Source organism: Herpailurus yagouaroundi, unplaced genomic scaffold (assembly GCF_014898765.1).
Source record: "Herpailurus yagouaroundi ecotype Mexico unplaced genomic scaffold, PumYag 206, whole genome shotgun sequence".
Classification (NCBI taxonomy): domain Eukaryota; kingdom Metazoa; phylum Chordata; class Mammalia; order Carnivora; family Felidae; genus Herpailurus; species Herpailurus yagouaroundi.
In genome coordinates, this window is record NW_024412437.1 from 4957738 (window position 1) to 4968097 (window position 10360).

The 10360-nt window shown below is 42.8% G+C and overlaps 1 protein-coding gene across 5 annotated transcripts in view; it reads right to left on the reverse strand.

Annotated features, from left to right (window-relative positions):
• Positions 1-9135: 9135 nt before the first annotated feature.
• LOC121015340 (ABC-type organic anion transporter ABCA8-like) overlaps positions 9136-10360 on the reverse strand; it is a 61326-nt gene continuing 60101 nt past the window's right edge. For 4 of the 5 annotated variants that reach the window (XM_040452209.1, XM_040452210.1, XM_040452208.1 and 1 more), the window contains 2 exons: positions 9685-9740; positions 9136-9553 (listed from right to left, as the gene is read on the reverse strand). In XM_040452209.1, coding sequence (XP_040308143.1) covers positions 9455-9553; positions 9685-9740 — 155 coding nt within the window. In that variant the 3' untranslated portion in view covers positions 9136-9454. Of the gene's footprint in view, positions 9554-9679; positions 9741-10360 lie in introns of those variants that run through there. The other variant, XR_005783771.1, reaches the window with a different exon arrangement.

Consider the following 10360-nt stretch of genomic DNA (forward strand, 5'->3'; position numbering starts at 1 on the left):
GATGGGTCCTGAGTTGCTTCTTCAGAGAAATCAAGGCCGGAACATCCCCGAGAGACGGAGCCACCTCGACAAAACAGGACTGATGTGGCTAACAGGAAGGAGAATCAAGCTGGGGAAAGAATTAATGACAAAGCTTAATGACTTCAGTGGGGAAGAATTTATCTCTAATGTCGCATAAACAACCTGCTCATATGGAGAACAGATGTGACTCCATTTAAGTACCAAATGAGGCAAAAAGCTCGCAGGAAGATGGAATCGGGACCAGCCTGTTCGAAATGCAGAATGAATCCAAATCCATCCCTGCCCCTCGGTCTTGTTTGGTTTCCCATTGTCCTCTTCTCTCTAATGTTCTGCAGCCACGTGGCCTGAACTCTCCTGACCCCAAAAGAGGTTGTTGTGCGGGGCTTTTCTAGAAAATCATCTGCTCTTTGGCCTCGGGCTTCTGTTACTCTTGGTAGCTCGGTCACTGCTTCTTATACTCTGATCTGCATTTTGGGGTAAGTTTCCTTTTTCCAATGTGCTTTTGGTAGCTTTTGTTTTTTTTCAGGATTTCATCACAGTTGCCGGTTTACCAGATGTCTCTCTTTTTCCATACTCACGTTTGGATGCCTTTACCTTTTGCAACTTTTTCATAATCTCTGCGGATTTGGAGTGGGAGGGAAGCGTGTCGTCGTTTATCTTGAAACAGAAATCTTCCACTTCAGATTGAGATAGCAAATATCAAGGGCACCAAGCATCAGCCTCCTCCCGTTCTCCCCTCCCCTCCAAACACACTCCCCACCTTCTAGTGTATTTCAGAAAGAGTGGGCATATTGCTTTACATAAAGACTTCACTGAACAGTTGGAGGAACTGACTGTTGAAAGTAGTGTGAGGCTATGTTGTCCTGTTCAAGCAAAACCTTGACTGCGTGTGTGTGTGAGGAGTGAGTTCAAGTTCTCACAAGATGGGATATTGAAAACTGGATTTACTCTGCACCAAAGTCTCAAGAAAAGGGATAAAATGCACTTGACTTCAGTTGATTTTTTGAAAGCTAATTTATGTAAGAGCCCCAATGGGTGGTTTTCGTCCCAGCCTATTTTTCTGACTGTAAAAGGCACAAAAGTCAGACTCAGTTTTTCATGATATGACTACAGAGTTTCTCGGTTAGTTTCAAAGCAAAGCCGTAGCAGAAAGATTTTCCTTTGCTGCTTTTAATGACTCCAAAGTGTGTGAAATCTTAGGTTTCTCTCTTGACCTTGAATAGCTGTCTCTTGGCAAACTATCCAAATTGTAGAATATCCCTTGTTTGAAGGAAGATCTTCATGTTTGGCTCAAAAATATACAGGCACTGCAAGTTTGGACTTGAGAAAAGAAGGCGGGAAAGCCCCAGAGTATGGCTTCAGTAGCAAGGTGGAATCCAATAAAATTTTGGGGGATTCTGGAAAGTCTCAACTCTATTGTCACTGTGCCATCAAAGAGTGAATCGGAACCAGAACAAAGCGGTCATCAATCTTGTCAACATGCAGCAAATGACTTGAAATTTTGAGGACGCTTCAAAAGCAACCAGCATAGTGGTTTACAACTACAACAGAGCTGATAGAACCCACCCCTCGCTGAGGTCCTTCGATCAGCGTGTTGGGGATTGTCAGTTCACCTAAGGAACCAACCACTGACAAGTTTTTATTATTCTTGTCTCTGTCATACGAAGACATACACAAATGTATTGACCTTGTACACTTTCTGAGATTATGAGCCTATGTATGGTGAATTTCTTTTGGTCCAGGATATTTTATTTGGGTTTGGAAGAAAATCTCATATGAAGCCCAAATATTCGAAATATTTAAATGGAAGATGGACAATAATTGATGAGTATCTAGAAAAGTACAGAGATCCTGGAGTAGTTGACAGACAACAACAACAACAAAACCACAAGAAAGGATAGATGAAGAAATTTCTGTAACAAATCTAATGCTTTCTGTGCATCCTTGAGTGATGTTTCTCCTCTCCTGCTTTCACAGCTGCTGATTTTCCAGATGTTCTCTCCTATGAAGCTCTATCTTTTAAGGGATACGTGTTCGTTCCATGAAAAGTCAGTCTTTTCCTTTCCCTGAAGCATTACTTGCTCAGAGAAAGCCATTTTTCTAATCCTTCTGCAACCTTTCTTAAATTTAGGACATCTCTTCCAAACACTAAAATTGATAAAGGTTAAGCTTTGGTGGAAGGCAGAATTTGGCTGTCCACTATGGATGCCAAATGGACCAATCTTCCCTCTCAGTGCATTCAGTAAAATGCTCCTGCTTGAGTCTTTGAACCCAGGGGAACCAAGGTAAAGAACAGGGATAGTACAGCGGTTCCTGGAGCGCTCAGTCAGTTAAGCATCGACTCTTGGTTTGGCTCAGGTCATGATCTCATGGTTCATGAGTTTGAGCCCTGCGTCGGGTTCCGTGCTGCCAGTGCAGAGCCTGCTTGGGATTCTCTCTCTCACTCTGTCCCTCCCCTGCTCACTCTCTCAAAATAAATAAATAAACTAAAAAGAAAAAGAAAGATAGGCATAGTAGAGACAATCTTCCCGGAGGCAGTGCTGGGAGTCCAGCTGCAGTGACAACATCAAGAATTCAGTGGCTGTGACCATTGCTGTTGGCATCAGCCGTCTCGCGGTGATGGCGCTGGTACCGTGACCTTGAACCAGGTTGCCCCGAAATGTGATATTCTTTGTGTTTTCCTACCGCCTAACCTCTGGTTCCTGACTACTTTCTGAGACTAGGTGTTTAGCGTTTCCAGCATTTCGGTGAGTTCACCAATATCTTTACGGTAAAGGATTTTACCGCCGTCAGATTTGACTTCTACTACGTCAGCCAAGGCTGCTTTGTAATCTACAAAACAATTCTTTGAATGAAGTTTTGGCTTGTGTGAGTGGGACCCTTCTTGAGTTGCTGTTGACGACACAAAGCTAGGTATGTACTTATCCACGAGTCATTGTACAGATCAGTTAGCGATGGGAACACCTCCGGGCAAGAATGCCACGTTCACCCTTGTTCTAGCAGGTACAGGAGCACTTCTCCAGGAGGGAAATCTTCATAATTTGTTGTCTTCGCCATCATTTTCGCTTAAAATTGTTGTTTTGAGCAATTTTATCCAGTTTTATACTTGTTTTCTGTGAAGGAGAATTATCTGATCTGTGAAGATTTTATTGGAAGTAACTTACAGTCGCTCTTTGGTTTATGAAACAGGACAAATGAATTTCCACATGACTTCAAGCTCTCATATACCACTGTCAACGCTTTGGACAGAAAACATAAAGTTTCTTAATAGAATGTCATCATTATGGAAGTATTTTCTTACCTATCTACAGGGCAATTTATTTTCCCCTTTGTTTTGTGGAATGTTCCAGGCTGATACAGCTCACTCTCCCAGAGGTCTTTTGCAGCTGCAGTATTTTCAAGTGTTCCTTTGTTGTGAAATCTGGCTGGCCAGATTAGATGAATTCCTTTGAGATACAGCTGCAGCCATTTTTAATGATGAAAAATTGTTCTGTTCCCTTGTAAGCCCATTTGCAGAAATGGTGTATCATTTTATGTGTGCCTCCATTTTTATCCTTCCGTTTCCTTCTCCTACTGTGTATTTTCTTGGTATTCTGGGTTTTCTTGGTTGTTCTAGCTTTTCTGTTCTTTTACCCTTGTCCTAATAGTCTGATTGTATTTTGTTTAGTGTAAGCAATCTCAACTCCTTTTATCGGTGTGAGATGGTGTGAAAAATAAGTAATAATGCTTGAGAATATGATATTCAACAATTCAATCGTTTTCTTCTAAAAGTTTTAGACATTTAAGAGGCACATTCAGTACATGGGTAACTAAAATCTGTTAAATACGGGCATTATGCTTCCTGCATCTGATACGAACTAAAATCTCAACAGCACATATCACTGACAAGGAATAACCTGTCTTTCAGAGTCTTTTAAAACCAAGTTCCCCTCTTTTTTTTTTAATGTTTATTTATTTATTGAGAGACAGAAAGAGAGAGAGAGAATCCCAAGCAGGCTCCATGCTGTCAGTATAGAACCCTACCCAGGGCTCAATCCCATGACCTTGGGATCATGACCTGAGCCAAAATCAAGAGTTGGACACTTAACCAACTGAAGCTTGCTTCGGATTCTGTGTCTCCCTGTCTCTCTGCTCCTTCTCCACTCTCACTCTCTCTCTCTGTCTCAAAAATAAATAAGTGTTACAAAAAAAAAAAAAAAATCTTGTCTAATTTGAGGATACATCTGTCTACCAGGTTAAATATCTTTGAACCCCAGTGGAGGAGATAGAGTTTTAATATTCTGTTAGAACACTTCTCAACTTCTATTTTAATTCACAAATGTAATTAGATGCTCTGAGGAAAAAAAAAAAATTAGCCAATTAACTTCATAGCATCAAAGGTCTAAATGTAACATGAATCCATGGGGAAAGGCAGACAGCCCAGATCCCCACCTGCTCAAATGACCTGTGGCATTATTACTATTAACTGTATAATCACCTCTTACTGCAACCAGAAGGTACGGGAACAGTATCTGACCAAGCCCTTCTAAAATTCTTGCCCAGAAGTTTAGAGCATACAATTGAGCAGTATTTAATAAAAATAAAAACAAAAGCAGTGTTATTTTTGAAGTTCTGGTAGTCAGAGGTAGCTTGCAAAGTGGCTTTGAGTATGAAAATAATGCTAACATAGTTTTATCTTGAATGAGGATATTTGTGTTAATTGCTGTTTCTCACTAGTCTTTTTTTTTTTAAATTAAAAAAAAATGTTTATTCGTTTTTGAGAGAGAGACAGAGCAGAGACATGAGCAGGGGAAGGGCAGAGAGAAAGGGAGACACAGAATGTGAAGCAGGCTCCAGGCTCCGAGCTGTCAGCACAGAGCCCGACGTGGGGCTTGAACTCACGAACCGTGAGGTCATGACCTGAGTCAAAGTTGGACGCTTAACCAACTGAGCCCCCCAGGGCCCCAATCTTGTACTTGAGAATCTTCAGAGGAAATAAAGGAAATGGCCATTCATAAGGGGATCTACAGAGTCCCCAACAAGCACAGAGTCAATGTGTCACTGCTTAGACAGCTATCACAAAACGCCCAGCTGCTGCAGTTGGCAGGCAGAAAATACATTGAATGGCCACAGACCACGGCCATGGCCATGATACAAAAAATGGTCACAAGGACCTTGGGTTCAGGGCTCAGGTCTGAAAAAAGTGGCTCTCAGAACTTTTTTGGTCTCCCCTTCTCGATTGCCCTCCTTCAATTGTCTAGGCACAAAAACAATTATCTTACAGGTTATTGGGCTTGGTCTTCTCCGAATTGGAATGGCACCTGGATGAGTCACCTTCATGACTCCCTACCACTCCACCTGCTTTTTATCCTCCCCCTTGAAACTTGGCATAGACCCACCTCCTCATCCATTAGGACCTCACTTCCAGGAAACCTTCAAGTTTTCTTTGCTTCCAATCTCAAACTCACTACCAGGAAGGCCCAAGAGTCAATTACCCTCCTCTGCTACCATTCTGATTTTCAGTAATTATGTTTGCATGGCATCTCTCAGATTCTGTTTGCATTCTAGATACACTGGAATGGGGGCTTTGGAACCGGAAAAACTTGGGTTCAAATTCCAGCTCTACCAAATCGTGTGATTATGGGTGATTTACTCCCACTGCCGATCAGTTTCCTTACTGTAAAACAGTAATAATCAGCTTCTTAAGATTGTAGCCTGAAACAAACAAAACAAAACAAAACAAAACAAAAAAGAAAGAAAAGATTGTAGCCTGAATGTCTGGCATAGGAAAGATGATTAATTAACATAAATCCTCTTTCTTCCCTTTCCTGATGGTATATTACTTATTTTGCTTTTCCTATAAGTGTGTCAGTCAGTGTTTGGCACATAAGGAGCTCATAACTATCCAGCATTGGAGACATGACTCAGACCTCTCTATGAGAATAGATTGTACGTCGTGTATTTTTCATCTTGACAGAAGCAAACCACTATCTCAACTTTGATCTATTTTCCTAGCCAGTAATTTTGTAATTTTCATTTGTTATTCAATTTTCAAGTGGTTTGGGTCTCAGAAGCTCACAGGTCATAAATAACAAAAAGAATCAGTGACTATTGCTCAAATGTCCATAGCCCTTGGGTCCAGCAACGTTCAGGTTATTTTCAGCCACATATCTTATTCTGAAGTAGGAACAATTTGTCTCCAATAATCTTTCCCTTCCTCTCTCAGATATTCTCTGCTCTCGGAGTACTCATCTGACATTTACTGAGCATCCACTATGTATCAGGAACTGGGGATACCACGACAAACAAGACGTGGCCCTTCCCCTTTGTCAGGGAGCAAAATAAACTACCCCCAAATATGCCTTTGTAATATAGGGATTATTTTGAGCTGCTCATTTTTAAGAAAGAGCTGACACAGAAAAATCTCTGAAAACTAAGAAGTTAGCCTTTCGTAAGGGAAATTTACATTTATAAGGGACATTTCCATGTGTAAGGGTGTCTCCCTTGCTGTACCAGGAAGGTACTCTAAATCTATAGAAACTGTTGTCAGTGGAGAAGACATGGGCTTAAAGCTACACAACTCCAACCTTCTTTAGTGTGCTTTTCCTGAAAATCTCCCATACCTGGTTCTCCCTCACCACCCAACATCTTTTGTTTTTAGCTGGAAATGGCACTTACGGTGATGGCTTGGGCCATTTCAGGGAGTTACTCAGTTTTTCTGGGTATTTCTCTCTCTCTCTCTCTTTAATATAAGAGATACAGATGTTATGTTTATTTTTCTCCCATGAATCTGTCTTTTTATTACAGAAGGATCTCAGCCAAGAACCTAGAAAGGTAGAGGAAAAATTATTTTTCTTCCCCCACACCTCAAAAAGTGATAGTTTGATGGAAAAAAAAGTTGTGACCGATGATCGCATTTCACAGTAGTAAATGCTAGAACAGAGAAATGGGACCTCTATTTAGTTAACGAACCCAATAATTGTTTAGTGGTGGCTTATTATGGTATGAGCACGGTTCCAGTCCACGGGGAAACAAGGGTTAACAAGACAGATAAGATGCCTACACTTACACAGATTGTCTTTAATTGGTGGGAGGAGGGTAGGGAGGAAGGGTGGCGGGTCATCTACAAATAAATAAATAAGCTACCTAATTTCTGAAGAATAGAGCAGGGCAAGTAGTGAGAGTGACTGGGAGCTACTTTAGATTGGGTGGTCAGGGTGATATTTTAGAAGAGGAGACATTTTAGCTGAGGCCCGAAGGACAGTCATGAGCCAAGCAGGTGAATGTCTGGGGGAAGGAAGTTTTGGCAGAGGAAAAAGTAGATGCAAAGGTCCTGAAGTAGGAACAATTGTTGGGGGAGCAAGAATTCTTGTCCCTTCAAAGGTGTTTATAGCTAGAGTAAGAATTGAACTGACACGAGGCAGAGTATGAGGAGAAAATGGAATTTAATAGGCATACGTACAGGGAATCCACATAGACATGGAAATTCCAAAGACAGGCCAGCAAAATGAGGTATATAGGTCATTCTGAACTGGGGAGAAGGTGGGTAGGGGTCTGGGACTTTGGAGGAAAGAAATGCACCTCACAGGACAATTAGAAGACCAGATGTTTGGTAATTAGACATTTGTCCTGCCAAACAGATGGGTCACTCAGATGACATTTATCTCTGTTCATAACCCTTGTTCTTGGAAAGACCCCCAGTTTAGATTCTGTGTGGCTAAGGGGAGACAAAATTTCTCTTGAGCCCATGGGGACGCAAGCGCCTCCAGTTCAAAACAATCCACATTTCGATGTGGCCCATTCGGGGAAGAGGGCACATCTGTCCCAAGCCCCACTGTAATCTCGATGTGTTTATGGAACAGAAAGTCTCCACGTGGCTGGAGTCTCAGGGTGGTGGGCAGAGGCCACGTCATACGAGGATCTGTAGGTCTGAACGGGGAGTCTGAATTTTATTTGAGTGTGGTGGTGGGTTATAAAAGATGCGGGACATGATAGAATTTGTAGCCACTGTGCAGAAAATGAAATATGGGACGCAAGGCCAGATGCGGGAATGACAACTGGAGGCCGATGCAGAACGCTGGGCGAGAGGCAATGGCAGCTCGTGCAGTGGTTGTAGCAGCACAAGGAAAGAAGAGGATGGACTGGGGTGCAATTTGGGGCTAGAGTCAATAGAACCACCAGCTCAACTGGCCTGAAGGAGGACACAGAGCAGTCAAGGGTGGCCTTCTAGGTTGGCAACTGGGATGTTGCGACTATTGAGATGGAGAAGTCCAAGGGAAATGCTAGGAGTTCTGTTTTGGACACATTTTGAGTTTCCAACTGGACACTCAACTGGTTCGTACATTTGTAAGTTCTCAAAGGAAAGGTGTGGGTGGAGACATTGGAGCGTTTCATTGCATTTGATAGACTGGATTCCAACATCGACCTCACTCTCCTTCCTGGGCACATTCCAGTATCGTAAAGGGTGGAGATCTAAACTGCTATGGCCCCTTGACCTTCCCTTCAGGGCCACCCTGACCAGTGCAGGGAGTCCGATTTCAACTAATTAGGACAATAAGAAATTTGGGCCATTTGCGTCGGGCTCGCTGCCGATAGCCTGCTTCGGATCCTCTGTCCCTTTCTCTCTCTGCCCCTCCCTTGCTCGTGCTCTCTCTCTCAAAAAATAAATTAATTAAAAAAATAAATTAATTAAAAAAAATTCAAAACGGCACATATGAGATTTATTTTACATTTTCCACCAACTTGGTCATTTATCAACTTTCTTAGACCAGGCGGCAAATATCCACGAACGATCCGTGGCAAAACGGGCAACTCTGAAGCCTCGATTTTAAAATACAGTGAAAACGGGACTTCAATGGTTTACCGGGATTTAAAAAGTTCGGTAAACTGCTAATCACAAGTACGTGTGTATGCTACTCATAGCATTACCAGGGGATGTGTTTTCAAATATATTGGTATCAGATATTAGAACGAATGATGCCGTCATATTTTTAGCCATAAGAATATACAAAAAAAATGTATTTCGAAAAGTATGACACCTTTGACATGGTCACTTAAATTCTTATTAAAATATCAGCTTCACAAAGCCTATGTGAGAGAGTATTTTAAGGTTTTGATAAACAAACAAACAAACAATTGAACCCAATGTGTTTATTGTACTCAGAAAATGAAACAGTCTCGTAAGAGTGAGTTTGCTTATTCAGTATTATGCAGAAATAGGGAATCAGGGCCACCTGCAGAGACACAGAGGCTGTGACCAGGAGGCGGGCTCAGCCATGTGCCTCTGTCCACGCGGTCACTGCAATTGCCCAGCGCTTGCTCCTTCTCTCCACCACAGGAAGAATCATGTTGTGTTTACAATATAGTTTCTAGAAATCTGACATTGAAGCTATAAAAATAAATGTCTCAAAAAAACACAACTGCAGGCTTGAAAGGAAATAGAGGTTTTGGTGCGTCAAGGGTCCTCCTGGGGGAGGAGCTTCCATCTAACTGAGGGGTCAAGTTCTTCGTCAAAGTCATCCAGCTCCTGCTCCTTGGAGAGCTCCAGGAACACCTGAGAGGGGCAAGAAATGAAGAGACGGGCAGGTCACGCTGCCTCCCGCAGCTCCAAGCGAGTGCAAAGCACGGGCACAGCTTGTACACTTCTGTCCCACGGATGGAATAAAGTCCCTAAAACGGACCCACCTGCTCCAGGGTGGACTGCGAGAGGCTGTACTCCTCCAGGTCGAAGCTCTGTTTCACTGCAGAAGGATGGGTGCACATGAGGAGTTCATAGATACATATTTTAATGTTTACTTATTTTGGAGAGAAACAGAGAGACAGAGTTTGAGCAGGGGAGGGGCAGAGAGAGAGAGGGAGCCACAGAATCCAAAGCAGGCTCCAGGCTCCGAGCCGTCCGCACAGAGCCCGACGCGGGGCTCGTACTCACGAGCTGCGAGATCATGACCTGAGCTGAAGTTGATCACTTAACTGACTGAGCCACCCAAGGCGCCCCAGGAGTTCATATATTTTTATATCCGGACAGTTCAGCATCCAGTACAAACAACAACTTTTAAAAACTTGTTGATGGGCGCCTGGGTGGCGTAGTCGGTTAAGAGTCCGACTTCAGCCAGGTCACGATCTCGCGGTCCGTGAGTTCGAGCCCCGCGTCGGGCTCTGGGCTGATGGCTCAGAGCCTGGAGCCTGTTTCCGATTCTGTGTCTCCCTCTCTCTCTCTGCCCCTCCCCCGTTCATGCTCTGTCTCTCTCTGTCCCCAAAATAAATAAACGTTGAAAAAACAAAACAAAACAAAAAACAACTTGTTGAATAAAAAAGTTTCAATGACAATGTTCCTAGTTTAAGGATTGCATTCAGTTAAAAA